The 20,644-nt window shown below is 44.0% G+C and overlaps 1 protein-coding gene across 3 annotated transcripts in view; it reads right to left on the reverse strand.

Moving 5' to 3' along the window:
* SPTBN1 (spectrin beta, non-erythrocytic 1) overlaps window positions 1–20,644 on the reverse strand; it is a 199,817-nt gene that overhangs the window by 15,767 nt on the left and 163,406 nt on the right. For all 3 annotated transcript variants that reach the window (XM_058684092.1, XM_058684093.1, XM_058684094.1), the window contains 12 exons: window positions 16,248–16,394; window positions 15,112–15,375; window positions 13,520–13,744; window positions 12,957–13,046; window positions 12,508–12,789; window positions 11,728–11,858; window positions 10,260–10,464; window positions 9,503–9,877; window positions 4,984–5,228; window positions 3,696–3,834; window positions 2,814–2,898; window positions 1,066–1,262 (listed from right to left, as the gene is read on the reverse strand). In XM_058684092.1, coding sequence (XP_058540075.1) covers window positions 1,066–1,262; window positions 2,814–2,898; window positions 3,696–3,834; window positions 4,984–5,228; window positions 9,503–9,877; window positions 10,260–10,464; window positions 11,728–11,858; window positions 12,508–12,789; window positions 12,957–13,046; window positions 13,520–13,744; window positions 15,112–15,375; window positions 16,248–16,394 — 2,385 coding nt within the window. The remainder of the gene's footprint in view (window positions 1–1,065; window positions 1,263–2,813; window positions 2,899–3,695; window positions 3,835–4,983; window positions 5,229–9,502; window positions 9,878–10,259; window positions 10,465–11,727; window positions 11,859–12,507; window positions 12,790–12,956; window positions 13,047–13,519; window positions 13,745–15,111; window positions 15,376–16,247; window positions 16,395–20,644) is intronic.

Here is a 20,644-nt window from a genome sequence, read left to right on the forward strand (position 1 = left end):
GGAAAGTGTTCTAGAGGAACCCAGAAAGCCCTCCTGTCTGAGTTTTCCACACTGGATCACGCTGGACAACCAGAAACTCTAACATCCAGCAAGATGGCACTGGGATCACAGGATCTGCAGCTACAACCCCAAACTACTGCAAACAGATATCTGTGTGACACACAGGCCTACTCCATGGGGTTTGCATGTCCCCTGGGACATGGGTTTAATTTTTAAACCAACTATGCAGCTTTCAACTTCATTTAGGAAGAAAGCACCTGAGCGTGAGGGTCCACGTTTACTTCCCATCAGAGCTCAAACACCAGACACAGAGCTACAATAAATCTCAAGGAAGCTTCTTGTGCTGTGGTAGGCATTTGTGTTCAGCTCAAACCCAAATAACACATAAACAAAAGCCACAGGGTAGTCTAATTGAAACTAAGCCATTCCATAAGCAGTATGTACGTACTAAAAGTATTCCGTTTGACACAAAGTATGCAGGTATGTTTTAAGTCCCCAGACCTGTAGAAACCAGGAAGAACACCATTTTTGTACACCATAAAGGATCAGCTTTCTACCAGGAGTACAAGTGTCATAGGAGAGGAAATACCAGTGAGTAAGCCCTATTGTAAAGCTTTAATTTTAATGGTGACAGAAGAAACAATCAGGAATGGGGAGAATTTTCAATGGTCTGGGATCCAGCTATTACTTGACAGAAATTCTAATTCTGAAAACCTGAAGAAAACTGCAAGACTAACAAACTCACCTACAAAGCAAAGCTTTCATGAGATATAAGAAGAAAAACAGATCAAAAGAGAAAAGCAAAGCCCACTCAATCAATTCCCCGGCAGGTAGCTATCGTAAAAGTGATCACAAATCTAGGTATCCAGGAGTAACTTAGGGAGTAGTTGTCCTGGATAGTCTTCCAGGTCCTGGATCAAGAGAACAACCATTTCAGGAAGGTCCTCACTGTTTCTAAAAACAGAACAATAACATGAATTCTCTGGTCTAGGTGGTGAGCAGACAGAAGCAGCTGCCAATGGGAACCAACAAGCAAAGCATCCCTGGCATCCAGCAGTCACTTACCGTTGTCAGCCTTTCCAGGGCAGAGAACCTCTCGTCCCAGGTTGCTGCAGACTTTTCAAAAGCCTCGTGGCGCTTGATGAGCTTCTCCACCTCATCCACACTCTGGCCTATTTCTCGGCTGGATAGGTATGGCTCTTGTCCGAGCAGCCAGGCCTCGGCCACACTGGCGTCCCGTGAGAACTGGTGGACCTCCAAAACTGCACAGAGTACCAAGAGTGAGTGCTGGCCAGCAGGGTGACCTGGCAATCAGGGAGGGCACTGCCCTCTGGTGGCAGCTGCCCACACAACCAGTCTATAGTCTAAATCTGCGCTGTCCAGCAAAAATGTAACGTGACCGACATATCCAACTTTAACTTTTCTAGTAGCCACATAAAAAAATAAACTGATGAAATTTAATAACAAGCGGGTCAAATTAAGAAGTATATTTTAGACAGCCTAATATATCAAACTAGTATCATTTCAACATGTAAGCAGTATAAAAAAATTGAGAGATGGAACTTTTTTTCCTTATGCCTTTGATATCCAATGTACATTTCATACTTATAGCACCTCTCAATTTGGACCAGCTCCATTTCAAGCTCTCAAGAGTCACTTGTGGATGGTAGCTACCACATTGGACAGAGAATAGTGCAGGCCTAGAAAGTATGCTCTACTCACTCAGCCCTACATCAGTGAGACAAGCCTCAGAGCCCTGAAGGAATTCAGTCTACACACAAAGATTAGGCTGATGAAGCAGGCATTCATCAACCACCCTTTCTGGGATGGTAGTTATAAGTTTTATTTTGAGGGGCTGAGAGGGAGGAAAGGATATGGGGAGTACTCTGGAAAGTGGGGACAATATGGGCTAAGGCTTCTGCTTTCCTCATTCTCAAAACATATAGACCAAATTCTCATCCAAAGAATGTTCAAGAGCAGGACTTCTTTTCCAAAAGAGGGCTCTAGCCCAAAGGGTAACGTGCCTTCATTTGGTATTTTATACACATTTTACAAAAGGCCTCCTGGGTTCTGTTTCTAGTGAGCACCCTTGGTGTCTGAGAATGGGGTTCTAGTACATGAACAGAGCCCAGAGCCCCACACACGCAGAATGGCAAAGTATGGCAAATAATGCTTGAGCTGGGCTACCTTCAGTGTTCATACCTATTATTAAATGCTATTCCCAATACTCTATGTTATAAACTCTGTGGTAGCTCACATATTCCTTTATAAAATCAGATGAAAATTAGAATCTACCTCAGAGGTTCACTTGAATAAATGCAGAAAAATATATAAAACACTTAAAATAATGCCTAGCTCACTGCATAACCTTTATAGTTGGTTGCGTTTATTAAGTTACCAACCTTCTACTAAGAACACCAGATATAAGAGGTAATCTGGCCAACTCTCTACCTTCTTGACTGCAGTAATAATTCCTCTTAAAGATAACTGGAGGAGGAAGGGACTTCAATCTGCACTCTTCTAGAGGGATACTGAGTTGTCATTTCCAGTCTGTTCCTAAAGAACACCCAAATCCCATTTACAACACTGAGATCAATCATGGGATAAACAGTAATAAATACACCCCAGGGAACAGGGAACTACTTAAAAATATTTAGCATGAAATGGTGAAATAAGGCATTAAAGAAGAAGTATTTAGAACTCCAGAAATCATTAAGTGATAACATCACATCAAATCAATTAAAACAGGAAACTAAACTTGCATGCTTTCAATGGACACCCAAAAAGAATGGAAAAATTAAGTATGTCCTTACTCAGTCTTAACCATTCCCATCGGTCTTCCCACTTGTCAATCATTTCTTTTCTCTTTTCCGTCAACTGCAATAGCTTTTCCTTGATCTTGAGAAAAGAAGGACAACAGGGACAGCTTAACAGATTGTACCACATCCTCCTAACCTCCCCTTGATGGGCCACTTCAAAGAAGAAAATACATTTTCTGTAGAGACCACTACTAAGCCAGGGAGTATCTAAGGACTACTCAGTTAATTTGTGTACTGGAGAGAAAAACATGACAATGTGCCTTCCAGAAGGGACTGAGACGAAGGCTGGGCTCCACCCAAAGCTGCTATCATGAGGAGGCCAACAATGCACTGAGCCCTCTCCAGATTCCGGAGCTCCGGAGGGTAAACACACTCAGGAAGAGGGGGACAGTGAGAGGTGCAAAGCCCTGACTTCTTTGAGAGAACAACCTAACCTTTCATCAAGTGTGTCACACATGCTGACTCATCATTTACCCCTGTATTACCATCATTCTAACTGGAATTAGCAACCTTCCACTAATAGCAAGCTGACCTAGAGGACATGTGACAGATAAGGAGTGGCACCCAGGCTGAGTACTGATGGAGGAAGTGACAGAGGATGGAACTCCAACCTGGGGCCCTCAGAAATTGTCTTCTGTGCCAGGCTCATTGGCTCTGGGCCTAGAGTCTTCTTGTGTAACTATACCACACACACAGGAGAGCAGCAAGGAAGCTTGAAATACATGTAAGCATATCTATGTATGAATGCACATATATATTTCTCTGTGTGTGTGTACATGCATATACACATACATACACACTCACAAAAGATAGTTATCTCATGTCTTAACACCAGCTGCACTCACCCCAGGGCCCTAAAGCAAACAGCCATCCTACCTCCTCAGATGCATAGTGCTTCCTTGCCAGTAGGGATTTCCCAAGTTCAATGCAAGTTGTAAAGCTGTCATTACGAGCATCGATTTCGGCTTTGATACCTTGATGATTATTCATTAATAGTTCAACAGATGATACATCCCTAAAATTAGACAAATAATACCTCCTTTAGGAGATCAAGTTTTCCAAATGTGCAGGTTTCAAAATACGTCATCAATTTCAAGGAACTGTTCACTAGCACAATATACAATGGTACAATATGACTTTCAGGTCTGATTTACAGTCTGAGCTTAGGCTGGGTCACTGCAGTTAAAGCATAATAATGGATTAATTCAGGGCCAGTGATAAAACCTAACCATTTAGAATAAGGTTTCTCTCATCTGTGTGTGTGTGAGCACCTGAGTAATTCAAAAAGGTTTCCAGGCAGGTGCCAGGAAAACCACTGGATTTCTGTTCAAACTTTTGTACCCTAATGGGTTAGTGCCAAAGGTTCAGGACATGTTCAGAGCAGCAGATATATCCTCTCCTAATTCAGAGACATAAAGAGGCACCCAGAGCTGGAACCAGCTTAGAAATCAACAACTGTAGAGCTGTGAGAACTTCTCATGGATCAAAACCTAAAGTCCTGATCTGGGAAATACAGCTGCTTTTATATATATATATATATATATATATATATATACAGTAATAAGAATATTTCTTCTCTATTACACTGGGGGGTGGGGCTGGCAGGGGTCAACTGGAGTTGTGTATGTACCTGCCTGTTCATCTATTAGCTTCTCTTCACTGCTTTGCATCAAACATGGCCAAAGAGAAGATCCCAAACAAATATTAAATAATCATCTCAAGATGCCATTTAAGCGATGGTAAGGAATAAGAGACATCTTTTGTTAACATGTATGAAAAGGGATAGAGTGGTTTTTAATCTAACAGATACAGAAAAAGAACTCAAAAAAAAGCCATCTCATTCCAATGATGAAGTAGAGCTAGTCATGCCCAAGGCATATGGCTGCTTGAAGCATGAGGCCCAGAGAGAGCAGGAAGGCAGCAGTGAGTGTGGAGCATGGGGATGGGGACATATAGAGGGCTTGAAAATACTGTGCCCTGTTTCCCTGGCAACTGTGTGCTAGAGACAGCTAAAGCAATGGAAGCTGTCCCAAACTGCCACCAATCCTGTTCTGGCCTTGAAGCTCTCCACAGAGGTCCCTGGTTCTCCCGAGAAGATCTCTCTCGAAATCACCTGGGGTCAGGAAGCCAGATCTCCTCCCACCCAGGAGGCCACGAAGGTTACCTTGGCTTCTCCTGGGCTTCAATCTGCCGGATGACATCTTCCATCCACAGCATGAGGTCTCGTACCATGCTGAAGAAGCGGAACTTGTCCCCCGTGTCCACCAGCCGCACCCTGCGGCCCTCACAGGCATCCAGCAGGGCCTTCCAGGCTTCCAGGACCTCATTCTCCCGCTTCTGGATGTCGTCAGCCTTGTCACCCGCGTAGGCTGCCTGTAGACGGGCCGCATCCTCCTGCAGCTGCCTGACCTGCAAAGCCACAGTGGGGAATGAGCCAGATCAGACAGGTGGGCCTTCTCTCCACTGCCCCACCGCTCCCTTCATGCACACCACATGCTGTTCTGCCTGCCCACTAATGGGACCACCAAGTCAAAACAGGGCTCCTGCATCCCAACAGGCTCACAATTTCACCCACATTGGAAAAATCAAGTTCACTATAAATGTACTGAACTAGATTATTGAGTTCAGTGTAAACGGTGAGACAGTGAAATACTACAGGACTGTCTCTGGGCAGGACACCTTGGTTAGGTCTACTGGAGGTAGGCTGGGATGTAAAGACAGTACAGAAAGCACAAGGTACATACTCAAATATAGTAAAAAAAAAAAAAAAAAAATTAGCATGTAATCTGTTCCTGCAGCGTACAGATGGTACTTTTATCATGAAACAGGAACTGCCATGAAGAATTCACTTTGAAAACAAGTTTTCCATTATTATGTGATGTTGCTCATGAAAACAACGTATGAATTATCTGTAAGAGTGCTCACATGTGACAGTTCAACTTGAAAAACAAAAATACAGAATCTAACATAGCTCAAAAAATTGACTGATGCAGGGGCACCTGGGTGGCTCAGTGGGCTAAGAATCTGATTCTTGATTTTGGCTCAGGCCATGATCTCACAGTTTGTGAGATCAAGCCACACTGGGCTCTGTACTGACAGAGTGGAGCCTGCTTGGGATTCTATCTCTCCCTTTCTCTTTGCCCCTATCCTGCTCACACTCTCTCCCTCTCAAAATTAATTAATTTAAAAAAAAAAAAAAAAAAAAAAAAAAAAAAGCTGACTGATGATGTCTAAGAAGGTGAAATTTTCACCAGCCATATTTCAATAAAAACTTTGCAGAACAAGAAATGTAAATGGGTATTAGGAAAAGATGTTCCATGGAGATACTAGAATTTGTCATCTATTAGTTGGCAAAAATTCAAGTCTGATGATGTCTCTGCCAGTGAGCTGATTCACGAATGATAGGACAATGGTCTACAGCTCCTGCAGAAGGCATGGGCAGTATGTATCAAAATTACAAACATAGGTACCTTCTGATATATGAGTCCACTTTGGGGAATTTATCCTGGATAGAGTTATGCACATTTAGGAAATGAAATATACATCATTCATTGTAGTAGTGTCTGCAAAACCCTAAGACTGAAAATAAATGTTCATCAGTGAGAATCCGGTTGCATTAATAAGGCTCTTCCAGAGTCATGAAAAAGAATGAGTAAAGGCCCTACATACACATGAAAAGTGTTCCAGAATGATGGCTCTATCAAAAAAGCCAAGTGCAGACAGTGCACCTAATATCTACTTTCTATGTGATAAAGGGGGAGAACAAGGATCAGCTTTCACCTTCTTTTGAGGAGGGAATGGAATGAAGACAGGCCTTTACAAGAGAAAGTAGATTTTTCTCTTACACATTAGTGCTGTACTGCATAAAACATCTAATTAAAAATACATACATATGGGGGAATAGACATTCAATCTTTATTTACTGAGGCTATGTAATCAAAGTTCGCAAACAACTGTCATCCAGGACTGCAGGAGCCTTTAGAGGTCTGTTGGGGGAGTATGCCGATAAGTATCACCTGGGGATGTATGTGGGGAGAAAAGGAGCAGGGATGGACAACACTGGGGCTTTCAGGGGGGAAGATACTGACCCGGACCACACAAAAGGACTTTAGGTGGTGGGAGGTTAAGGAAAACAAATTTCTACAAAAGATTCAGTGAAGTTTGTTTTTCATGATGATCTGATTTTCATATCCTGACTTCTGCAAATCTACAATTATGGCTCAGGTATAATTCAAATTACAATGAGCAAGTTCCTAAGAAATTATTGAAAAGCTAATTTCCTATATGACCAACCAAACCTTTCCCTACAGTTAAAAAAGCCCAAACAAAAACCCAAAATCTTTTCCTGTGCCTCTGGTTGTTTTAAAACAAAACAATCCAAAACCAACCAAGCGAACAAAAAACAAGGTGGAGGAGGGATAGCAAAAGTGAAAATTCCCACACAAATGAACCACTGCTTTAAGAAGTCACTGAAGACCACCACTGCATGCAAATGTCCTAGGGCTCCAGTGCAGAATGGAGTGGGCCGGTGTGAGGGTTAAAGGGCCAGGAAAGAAACACCAATGGCTTCTGGGAGCCTGCACCAAGTGCCTTCCCTCTATTCTGATTCTGTTACAGTAAACTGGATTAGGTGGACATTTGCAGAAGGGGCATGCATACTATTAGAAATGCAAATGGCCTCATCCAGCAGGTATCGTGAGGTGGAGACTCTCAAGACTCAAGGGAGTGAACTCCTGTCCACCCTCAAGATGAGATGGGCACCCTCATCAGTCTGAGTCTCACAAGGTGAAGGGATTTATTTATTTTTTCTAAATTTTTTTTTTTTTAACGTTTATTTATTTTTGAGACAGAGAGAGACAGAGCATGAACGGGGGAGGGTCACAGAGAGAAGGAGACACAGAATCTGAAACAGGCTCCAGGCTCTGAGCTGTCAGCACAGAGCCCAACGTGGGGCTCGAACCCATGGACCGTGAGATCATGACCTGAGCCGAAGTCGGACGCTTAACCGACTGAGCCACCCAGGCGCCCCAAGGTGAAGGGATTTAATGAAGAAAATAAGAGAGCAACTCCATCATCTCTGGGGTCTGCTGAAGTTCTAAAACTAAGTGATTTTTACAGGTACAGAGGAAAGACCTCCTGTTGGTAAGATGTGTTCTAGCTCTGCCTCTAGGGATCTCAGAGGTTCTCCCAGAGAACACTTACAGAGCTCTCACAGGGACGTATCTTTTGCAAACAACATCTCAATCCTCAAAGCATTAGGGAACGGAAGCCTAGAGAGGTAAATTAAACTTGCAGTGATACAGAGCAGCAGGCCCGGTTCAAACTGGCATCTGCCCCTCTACGGGGGCCTTACTCCAAACACAGGTGAGACTGCATTGTTATGGATCCTCATTCATTCACGTGGTGCTCCAGGACCTCATGTGCAATGAAAGCCTCTGAATGTGAAGCTGACAAGTTGTCACAGAGCTGGGGAGTCCTCCAGCTCTGAAGGAAAGATTGGAAATGCTTAAGGTACATGGTAGACCCTCCTAAATTCTGCTTCATACAGACCCTCGGCCACTCCATGTACTTATTTTCAAATATTTCCTCAATACGTTCTATCTCCTTGGTGGAAAAGCTAAAGTCACTTAATATACATGGAGCCCCATGCACAACCCCAACTGTGATCTGTTTCTAGTAGGTGAGAAGACAATGGTGGTAAAGGTGGTTCCTCCAGACAAAACCCCAAAGCAGACCAAAGAATGGTAAGGACAATGGCACTGGATAGGGGTCAAGCCCATAGTCAAATCTTGACCATGTGTTTTCAGAAATAAAGATTCACTGGTACGCAGTCATGCTCCTTCATTTTCGTATTGTCTAGAGCAGCCTATGCTACAATAGCCACGCTGAGTATTTGCAACAGGGACCATGCATCCCACAAAGCTGAAAATATTTACCATCTGCGCTTCTATGGAAGAAGTTAGCCGATCCATGCCCTGGATTACCAACGTGCTCCTAACAGACAAGAACAAAACTCCTAATCTACTCTAGGCTGGTATCTTTAATAGAACTGCCTTCTTTTTTAGAACTATGAAGTTTAGGAGAAAAAGATACAATTTATTTTTCATCTGAAAGTCAGAAGACTGAACAAGACACTGTGCAGAGATTAGAGAGGGAACTAAAGCATGATTATACTATAAGTTCTTATGCTATACTGTTACCACTTTGTCAAACATCTTTTAAAGAAAGTCTTTGTGTTAGGCATTTCAGACAGGGGCAGTGGGGAGACCAGGCATATTAAAGCATTAGACTCTTGTTTTCCCTCTTTCCAGACATATAACTCAGACCCTGATGGATGGAAAATAATAAGATATTATTTTAGAAATTATTCTGGGTGAATACACTAACATAGTACTAATTCTTGCTGAGAAGGTCTATAACTTGCAAATGTTTGCAGGCGCATCTGGTTTGTTTATTTTAATTGTGGGGATATTCACTTAATGATGTCTGTACATGTGTCAAACTGAGAATTTTATGGACTGAATTCTCCTAAATGGAGCATTATAACAATGTGTGTGTAGAGGTGTGTGTGTTTAATTTGGGCAATTCTTTGACGCATGTTTTGAGGAGCCAAGGAATGGAGAGAGATCCTCAGTGATGCACAAAGATGCTCCCCACCACCCATGGGCATCTCCCTAACCCACCTGAGTGCCCAGAGCCTGGATGTCATGCTCAAACGTGGTGTGCATTCTCTGTAAGGTCTCCACTGTGTTCTGATCTCTCCCAAGCTCCTCGGGGAGTTTCTTGTGTTTGTCCTGTATGCGCCCAAAGATCTCCTTGGCATCATGGTAAAACTTGTGCAGTTCATAAGAGGCGGCGAGAATCTGTGTTCTCGTGTCGATGAGCTCCAGGAGGTCAGCCCAGGCTTCGTTGAGCCCATCCTTCCACTCGGCGATGGTGGCGGCATCCGAATGACCAGAGTTGATGAGCTCATCTGCCATGTGATTGACTGTGTCCACACGCTCCTGTCCAATGTTCCCTGTGTCTCTGGCAAATTCCCGGAATCGTTCTTGTAACATCTGAAACAGGAATAAGCACGAAGAAAATCGGTAAGACTACTATGAACATTTTATTTCTTGATCACATGAATGTCCTTTGGAAAGAAACGATATGCGTGATGTCACAGGTCTTAGCTCTAAAACTCAAATCAGGCTTCCTTCTTGCCCTCTGTTGCAGAGCAAGGCCCTGGCTCCATCTCCTTTCACTACTGGAGAAAGGCATGGAGAGGTCAGACAAGCTAAGTCAGAGTTTGCCTGGCAATAAAAAGCCGAGCTGGAACTAAACCCCGTGACCTCTGATCTGAGTCCAGGGTGTCCAATGTGCTCACAGATAAGGAGTCAAGCAAGCACCCCTGCCCAGTGCACCCTGCATGGCCACCCCTGCTCTGCCCAGGGTACTTGCCGTGACATGCTCGTAGTCCTGCCCCAACTCATGCGACCCTGCGACCACCTCCCTCTCAGCGATCCACTGCTCCAGGTCGTCCACCTCCCGGTTGAGCTGGAAGAGCCTGTGCCTCTCGTCCAGCTTGCCCCTCCGCTCTTCGGCCAGGTCTTTCAGACCCGCGTACAGCTTGTCCACTTTGGACTGCCGCATGCTGATGCGCTCACTGGAAACGGGGGTGGGAGGGTCAACAGGTAAAGGACCTTAAATGTCAAATTTTCTTCAGGGAGAAAACAAGTGAAGGGAAAATGCCAAGAAAACATCTTACATAAAATTTCTCAAAGGAAACTTCCGATTCACCTATTTGGCCTAAAAAATAAAACTCTGAAATTTGACGAGTAATGAAGAGCCAACACATAAAAAAAACCCCAGTAATTAAGGCTGATGGCCATCCTGTGATGATGGGGGGAGGTGGCGAGGAGGAGAAACCCTAACTCTCTGCACTGCTGGCTCTGTTAAGTCAGGATTTCCTTTGACGTGTACAAGTTAATGAAAAATCCAGGAGCTATCTTCCCCTCTCAAGAACCATGCTACTTAAGGGACAAAAGATAACCCTGTCTGGCACACACCTCCACCTTCTCTGGGGTGTATTCTCTCCCCTGCCACTCCTGTCAAGTGGGTCCTGGGAGTACTGCATCCCCCTCCCTCCAGCTCCCTGCCCCCCCTCCCCCCACCCAATGACTGTCTTGTAACAGGAAATCAAAGAGACAAGGACTTCTTGATGCCGGTCCCTAGAGACTAGGAAGGCCACTTTCCTGGGACTTCTATCATGAATACATGAAGGACCCCCTACACCAACACAGCCACCACTGACTGCATCTTCAACCTGCCTTAGTTACCACACAAAGCCGATTCTCTTCCTGAGTTATGAAGGTAGTTACATAGCAAGCCTAAGATAACTGCCACTGAAGTCAACCTGTGAACATGGTATAAAATTGGCAAGTACCACACACATATCTTCTGTAATTCCCAACGTGCTTGAAGGACTTGACATGCAAGAGTGAGGAAGCGGTATCATCCTGCTCTTTGTGGGAGCTCAATTATTTTACAGGTCTGTGCATTCTTGTTCACTGCTCCTGCTCAAACTCATCATCATTTTCCTAAACTGGATGACTTTCAACCCAAGGGTAGGTTTTGATAACTTGTATCTATGCAAATCAATTTGTAGTTTTGCCTCATGGCACCAATAATTTTTCAAAAGGGCCTAGGCTCACAAGAGATATTTAAACCACAAGAGCAATTTCCTAATGTAATAGTTCACCCTTCCCATTCAGCACAGACCTGTTGGGTCTATTTTAAAAATGCTTCCCAAAGACCTACATCACCAGTTACTCAATGCTGTCATCCATTTCCTTTGGCACTGGGACAGAATAAGAGACCCTCCCTGGGAGGAACCAATAGGCCAGTCTCTTGATAAAACAGTACTCACCTTTCCGGATGGCTGTCAGCCACCAGGGCCCGGCTGGTCTTAGAGAGCTGATGCACAGTCTCTGCATAGTCCTCCACAGCTTGTTCCAGAATCTGGTGCTTCTTCAACATGGAGACGGCGCTCTGCTCATCCTGCAAAGATGGGGTCACAACCACAGTCGCCCCCTCTGACTGACACCACCTTAAGGCAAGACCAGCTGACGGCATCATGGGTGGAAGGAAGAATCATCAGAAAGAACAAAACCATAAGGAGCATCAATATGAACTGGACTGTATGCACGTGGGAGGCCTCTGTGAAAGACGAACACGAGGATCATACAGAATGAGTGAGACCCCTCTGAGGTACAGGGTAAAGCCCAGGAAACCAAGTGTATCCTGGCTGGCTGAGACTCCTCACAGTCTAACACCTGTGTAGATGACTGCATCTTGGAACTCTAAAAACTTTCAAATTGTCTCAAAAGCATCTTGTAAAGTTTAGGTAATTCTATTAATTAAAGAGAGGAAAAAGGACTCTAGCAAATATCTATTAAAAAAAAAAAAAAGAAGAAGGAAAAAACGAGAAGAGAAACTCAGTCTTAATGACATGTCAGGACTCACACAAGAAGATTCTGTGTCAAGGGGAAATAGCCAGATTCCAGCCACCTTAATGCATGTGGTGCCCTCCCACCTGTGACACTTGAAGGCAACAATGAAATGTTTCACAAAGACACAGCCACCGGCAGAAAACAAGCTCGGGGTCTGAGTTGGAGGCTCTTAGGGCAAAGCTGGAAATGTCTCTCACCTTGGCCTTCTCCTCAGACATCATGTACAGCTCTTGCTCGCTCATCCACGCCTCAGCCTCAGCTGCATCAAAGTAGTACTGCTGGGCCCTGTGAGCCTCCTCAAGCCGCCTGTGGCGCTTCTCAGTCTCCTCAATGAGGAGACCCCATAGCTCCTTGAGGTCAGCGAGCCTCCGTCGAATGGCTTCGGCGTTGAGGCTGCTGCTGTCGGTGACAATGTTTTGGCTCCGCTCAAAGATGTCATCAATGCGAGGCTGGTGCCCCTGGATTTCTTTCTGGAGGGTCTGTGGGAACGGGGAACACACAAAAAAGGCTTGCTGAGCCGCAATGGCAGGCTGTTTCATGAGGGCCAAGGGGAAATAGTGAACCTTCAAAGCTCTCACACATTCTCTGCTCTGTAATTTGGAGCAATTATTTATCAGACTGAGCTAGCCCAAGCAGAAATGCTTACCTGATTTTTCTTTATTAACAGCTGCACAGTCTGGAGGTTGTGGCCATGATCTGTGGAAGTTGCCAAAGGCATCCTCTCTCCAACCCACAACTGGAAAAAATTACAAATTTAGGTGGTCAGGACCACTCAAAAAGAACAAATACTTGATGCAAACAAAAGTGCAATAGAAGATTAGCAGGGAGGCCAGCTTGAGAGAGAAGGCGTATTCGATCCCACTGGGAAGGGCCTGCCCGAGGAGCCTGCCCTTCTTGCCCAGTACAAGGTGAGGGCTAGTCCTTCAAAGCTTACTTCATCCTCGCTGCTGGATCCCCTCGAGTCCTCACCCTTAATTTATTTTTAAAACTACTATTCTAGGGGCAGTAAAAGCCTAGAACATCTTTAGAATGTCAAAGAGAACAGTAGCGTTGCATTTTGTATGAATATATAAAAGCATGGGCTTTCACAGCCCAACTCACCAATGCAGCCCAAAGTGAGTCTAACAAAGAAGCAAGAATGTCCTAATTAAGGCAGGACAGGTAAGGAAGTTTATGGAAAAGCCCCTTGCATAGTGATGGTCTACTTACAATCTCATCCTCCACATCCCTGTTGAACTGATGGATCTCTTTAGAGGCCAGCAGATTATGCTTTCTTTCATTCAAGGGCTCCAGCAGTTCCATGAACTTGGTCTGCACAGTGAGGCGCTTGCTGTCCACCTCATCAGTGCTCTTCCCCTCCTGACTCAGGGCCTGGGCCTGGCTTTGGAGCTCCTCGATCTCCTTCTTCCGCACCTCCATCTGGTTCTCCAGCATCTGAGAACAGAAAACAGACCAACTGTCACACCAGAGACAAGGGAAAACACACACAGTCCACAGTCCTATAAAATGTTTGTTTTGAGGACTGGCCAAAATGGAAGACTGACTATTAATTTATATAATGGAGAGCCCAAGAAAGGATTCTTAACATCTATGAAACAATCATTAATCCCTTCCCAGGATTTTTAAACTCAGGAACAACACTCGAGTTTATCCAGGAATTCAGAAGGCAAATGACAAGAGAAACAAGAATTAATTATGGGGAAAGGACAGTCTTCATCTGCTTGTTCAGATGCCATAACGATGCTGGAAACCCATTTAACCATCAGGAAAAGGTAATGGAACTTAAGGTTCCAGTTCTTTTAGGCAAAAGGAATAGCTAATGTCATCATCATCTCTCAATTTCTTCAATCAGGAGGCTGATTATTCTTTTTCTTAAATACTGGATCAGCAGGTGAAAACATACTAACTGCTTATCTACATGAGGAGAATGAGCCAAAGTGAAAGCAGAGGAGTCTCAGTCAGGGAACGACACACTGGGAATACCATACGCTAACGGTTGAGAAACAGGGGGGTCCCCTCTGGGAACAAATGGGCTCCTTTCTTAGGTAAGGAAGTAAACAGCCATGAGTAAAAACTACCTGTAGCAAAACTCCTTAATGCATAATAGTGTAGCCAAATAACTGCATCAGTTAGCAAAGGGAAGGGTGGGGATCACTCTGAAGAAACAGGCTTCAGCACTCGGCAAAGACACTTCCATATTGACTGGTTCAAAGCAGAACCGTTGGGCTGGGGACTCAGCTGCACAAGCCAAAGCTAGCCAGGGAAGCCACTGGAAGCTTCTGCCACCAACCTGCTTTTCCTCAACCTCACTGAAGCTGTTTTCTTGCCAGTGTGAAGTAAATTCATTCGCCTTTAGAATGCTCTACCATGACGTCCAAAAAACAAGTACATAAATAAAATTTATGACCCAAAAAGTACCCTGACCAACTCAGATAACTGATACATACCCACTAGATGTTATACAGCAAAGTATGTGAAAAGGATTTCCCTGTGTAAACCTCAGAACTGAATGAAATGCATATTTACTCAACTATTAAATGGTGATACTATCCGTCAACTAAGATGATGACAATAAAAAGAAAAGCACTGCCATGCACAGACACCCAGTATTTCTACTAATATGTATCTTTCCAGTTGATTCTGGAAATGTCCCATGACGCTGTCAAGACAAACACTACGCTGGGTTAAAACCCCTCACAGAGAAGGCAGGTGGTTGAGAACACAGTGGTGAGTTAGGACTATAAGGACGATGGCAATGAAACAGAAAGAGGCCCGAGTATGTGGCTGCCTCGCCCACTTGCCTGTTGCTTTTTAAGCAGGATGTTGACGCTGGTAAGGTCTTTGCCATAGTCATCAGACTGAATCTGACTCTCCAGGCCGTGCAGCCATTTGTCCAGATCTGCACAGCTCTGGGTGAAAAGTTCAGCCTTGTTTGCATCAAAGAGCCGCTGGGCCTTGGTCTGGGTGGTGGACTCGAGGACTTCCCACATGTTATGTAAACCAGTGAGTTTTTCCTTCACCACAGCTTCCGTCTCAGGCTTTTCTGAAATGAGCTGCATTCCTTCCTGGAAAACATCAATAAATACAGTTTGCTAGAGAACAAAGGGCAATGTGAGAAACAACCCTACGATATTTAATCTGTGATTCACCTATTCATTCACATAAGGTTATGGCTTAATAAAATGGACAAGGGCCTAGTCTATGTACACTACACGGCTTTCCAAAGAGTGCAGCAAGAAGTGACTGTTGCATGATGAAATACTTTCAACAGGGGCAACGGGAAAATGCTAATGACTTATGACTTCCACTGCACTTGGCTCCCGAAGATGGTAACACATCACTTTAACCATTAAGAATCTAAAAGTATAAATATACTTTTAGACCAATATAAAAAGTCTGAGGAAAAGAAGGAAGCCACGGTGGGGAACTTCACCTTCATGTTCAGTTATGCTGCAGAGAATCTCCCTGTGCCAAGATGATATGTACTAAGTTACCATAGTGCCTGGTCACACAAGAAAAATCAAGGAAACTGAAAATACGTAATATTTCTAAATTCTGTGTAAATCATCAGTCTCTGTCACAGTCCAGGACACATGCTGTGATCAAGAAGGTGGGACTCTGCCCAGGAGGCTCACAGCCCATCATCTGCAGCAGGTGAGAAACAAATCGAACAACTAGTACTCACTAAAAGACAAATCAAGCATTTTGAACCACAACTGGTTGGGTTTCTGCTGTTCTCCCTTCTAGCAGGTTAAAGCTGGCATTTGGTTTAGTGGGAGAGGCCCTGCTTCTGGCAGGGTAACTTCTGTATGGGATCAGATGGGACTTAAAAATGCAGGAGAATGTGCTGAAGAGAAGAGCTCATTTCCCACCTGGTTCATTTTCTTGCCATGGCCACACCACCCAAATGGGAGTCTCATCCAACATTTTAACTCACCTTCTCAATTTTGTCAAGCCATTCTTTGTTGGATGCAAGTTCTGCCATAAATGCTTGATGTTTTAACCATTTACTATGCAGATTTCTGGCTTCATCGTAAGACATGTCCTGGGCAGTAAGCATCTTTTCATTGATCCAAAGAGATAACTAGGAAAAACAAAAATCAGAAAAGTGTCAGAGATTGTAATCCCAGACATCAGCCTTTTTTCTGCCTGGAAAGAGTTGCGTTATGTTGTACTACACATACTGCATGTTTCCATGTCAACTGACAACCAAATATTTACTTTACAACTCTGACCCGTCATGACAGGTTATCTCCGTTGTACGGGAGATGTACCTGAGCCTTACTCCAAAGTATCTAATGTTAAATCCATAGGTACAAAAAGCTCTCTGAGCCAGCCTTCGAAGGGTTTGGCACGCACAACCAGCCTTTCCCCTAAAGGCTTGTGTTTAAAATTCTGCCCTAACCAGTCCAAGTCACTTCTTTTTCTTCCAAATACTTGTGCCAGCTATACCATGTTAATCGTGATTAACTGTCTTTTACTTTATTCGGTAATCTTTTTATCCTTTCTTTCTATTACATATTAAAAAGACCAAACACAAAACCCCACTCTTTGATCCCTCCCCTCCCTTCACAGCGTATCTATGGGAATGCCAAAAAGCATAAATAACTTGCTCACTGTAGGAGCAAGGCAACAATGATGCCCTCTTAAAGTTTCCTTCAAGTTTGAGTCACCTTCACCTTTTTTTCTATAGCCTCTATTTCTCTAAAGAGCCTTCCATTCAGACCGAGAACACTCCACAGGATTTGATTTTGAGACCCAACATGTCTACTTGGATCTGAACTCTGCAAAGCATCACAAAGCCTGCCAGCTGCTGACAGATCTAAGAAGGGAGTTCTCTCACGAGGCTTGGGGTGGGAGGCAGCCCAACGCGAGGCCCTGGACACACTTCTCTTGCTGGCTTTCATCCCAATTTGCTCGGCTCCTTACTGCCTGCCTGTAGTTGGCCATGCCAGGTCCTAATTCCTACCCCATACACAGCACTAACCCGGGAAGAGCTTTTTGTTTGCCCAAGAGAAATATACACAAAGGAATGTAGGATCAGGCCAGAATCAGAAGCAAAGGTCTTCAGAGACCATGTCCCTTCTCCTGTGTGACCATAAGAAGCCCACTTCTTACACCAGTCGCTGCCAAAACAAATTTGCACCCTCATGGTCCAATCTTCAAGGTTTAGAGATTTCTGTGCCAATCTCCAAGGCATAGAAAACCAAAAGAACACTTACAGGATCAACATTTCTAAGACCATTCACTCACACTCGGGGCTACTGCTGGGAAAGGCTTCCCTGGCAAATGTGTTTAAATAATAGCAAGTCTGTTCTTTAAAAACAATGTCAAGGAGGCTGACACAGGTCACAGGAGCACCCTTGGATCTGAAGGTGGGTGAACTCCCAGTCACCATCTCTACTTTCTCAGCATATTCACCCACTGTACAGAAGGGGGTTAGAGGTAGAAAGCAAAAGGTAGTGAGATCTTAGTTGTTATTCTTTATTGAGGTGAAAAACCAGTAAATCTCATAAAGCCCTTTGTAAGCTAGGACCACAGATTGGTTACACAACAGAGACAGTAAACTTCCTACTTTAAAAGAATTATCTGTTTTCCAGTTACCTGAGTAGGCAAAACCTGAAATACTATGGTCATTCATTCGGTCCAAGGGGGAAAGAGGTTAAAAGGAAACCAAATGGTAAAACTTTCCCTGTGCTCCACATACACACAGATTATACACAATAGAAGGCATTTATCCAAAGTGCAAAGGACATTCACATATTTTCGCTATTCATGACCACCTACCCAGAGAGATTTAAAAAAAAAAAAAAAAAAGAGCTACATAAAAATCAGAGGCTTATAAACAAATCTGCTCTTTGCTGAACATCATCCTACAGATAAAGCATCATGCGATACAGCACAATGAAATGGATCTATGGAACTTGCTAGTTCATCAACCCTTCATCAGCACTCTGGAATCAGAACTGCAGTTATTATTTGTGGGCATTTACAAAGGTCATTTAAGAATATACTCATTCTCTGCAGAAAAGAACACTGTGCAGATTGGAAAAGGATAGGAAAAATGCTTTGATCACTGAATCAAGCTTTTCAAAGCAAAGCAACGGAACTTGCTATCCCTGGTGCCACGAGTCTAGCTTTACTGCCCTCTTAAAAAAACACATCAGTTTCTGAAAACAGGAGTTATGGTATGAGAGAATAAAACAGAAAAGCAGTAACTTCTAAATCATTTTCCAGGAATACACATCAAAATAATGCTACAAAAATTATGATGTTCTTTATATCCCCATCTACAACTGGGGATAGGGGAGCCCCTGCAATAAATTTCCCCATCTAGGCAGTGGTTAATGGGAGTGGCAACCAAGGCAGATCTCACAACTCCTGCCTGCTCCAGCCAAGGCACTACAAGGAAGGGACTACAACAGGGACAACTTGGATTCCCTAGACTTTGGACGATACCAGTAGCCAGCAATGGTACTAATTCTGACCTCTGGGTGCTAAGTTTCTAGAAGCATAGAAGGTAGATTTTCAAATGCAAAGCTAGTCCATACACAAACTCCATTCTCAGAGATCCTGGCTTAAAACGTACGTATTTTAATGATGCTGAATGATACAGAGCTCACGGCCAAAGAAAACTACATACCAATGCTTTGCTTGCACTTCTACACCAGGGTTTTGGAGCCCCCAAACCTGCCCTAAATTCTGTCACTACACAGAAACTGTACATGCTGATGTGGGAGGGATTGCACCCCCCACCCCCAGCATCTATGGTTATACTAACTTTTTATTATTTATTTTTAGAGAGAGAGAGCGCGCAAAGGGGAGGAGACGGGGGTACAGTGAGACAGAATCTTAAGCAAGTTCTATGCTTAGCTCAGAGCCCAATGTAGGGCTCAATCCCACAAACCTGGGATCATGACCTGAATCGAAATTGAGTCAGATGATCAACCAACTGAGCCACCCAGACACCCCTAGATGTACTTTTTTTTAAACGTTTATTTATTTTGAGAGAGAGAGAGAGTGAGTGTGGATGAGAGTGTGCATGTGAGTGGGGAAGAGGCAAAGAGAGGGAGACAGAAAATCCCAAGCAGGCTCCCTGCTGTCAGCACACAGCCCAATGAGAGGCTCAATATCATGAACCATCATGACCTGAGCCAAAATCAAGAGTTGGACACCTAACCTACCAAGCCACCCAAGCGCCCTGAGATGTAGTAACTTAATGAGGCTAGAAAAAAAGGCTAAAAGAGGAAGACTCAGCAGAGCAGTCACAAAGAGACCTGCACATCATTCCCAGGATGTAAGAACCCAGCCAAAACCTTTCTGCACATAGGGGAAATCCCAGTAGGACTGAGCCCTCGAGGCATGCCCAGCAGTCACTGGTGCATGTTAAGGAGTGAACTACTTGTAACCAAGGGTGCTAATTTAGAACAAGTGCTAACAAAGCTCTAATGACCTAGTAAGACCATTTCCTGTGATTCTACTGGGAAGGACTATTATTTTACCCACTTACTTTTCCCATGTTTCTACTTACGAATCCACACATGTGTAAATGGAAAATAGGGAAACTCCAAATGGATTTCTTTCAAGGGTTCCTCTCATCTCCTCACCTCCTGCTCATTTTCCAGCATTCTTTTTCCCAAATTTAGCCTAGGTTTCACCATGCTGAGGTTCATTACTTTCATCTCATTAAACTTGCCTTTTAAGCAAGAGTATGGAATACTACTGGCTCCCCACTTCCCCCTATATGGGCTGAGGTTAAAATGAGTCATCGATGGTACTACAAGGGAAACATCAAGGGATAATACAGGGACCTCCAATGTGTGGAAGGCACAGCCCAGGCTACGGACATCTCCTGACCCCTCCAATGAGTAAGAGTCACTTGGTATTCACTATGGCACAACATGTGGCCCAATACAGCTAACTTCAGATCCCATCACTCTCCTCTACGTCCTGTCCGGGGACACAAATACCTCTTTAAATAAGCATCCTATCCAAATGGGTTATTAATGCTTGGGTGCCACTTGAAGAGGCATTCCTGTTTTCTGCTTGTCTGGCTCCAGGCAAATCCCCCAGAGACCTAGATTCATCAGAGTGGCACAGAAAACTGACAGACCCTAAGCTACATAGTTTAGGGGCTTTCCTTCTGAAGGTTTAGCTGCTGGAGCATATTGCAAGATTCAGAGTAAGACAGCAGCTGAATGGATATGAAGGATCGCTTCTGTCACACGCGATCTAATGCGACTGCTGTTAGGGCTGTATTACTTCTAACACACAGCCACGCATTTGCATGCAAGGTGTTGTGATGATTTCAGTCACATTCTTTGCACACGACCC

The sequence above is a fragment of the Neofelis nebulosa genome, chromosome 9, assembly GCF_028018385.1.
Source record: "Neofelis nebulosa isolate mNeoNeb1 chromosome 9, mNeoNeb1.pri, whole genome shotgun sequence".
Lineage (NCBI taxonomy): Eukaryota > Metazoa > Chordata > Mammalia > Carnivora > Felidae > Neofelis > Neofelis nebulosa.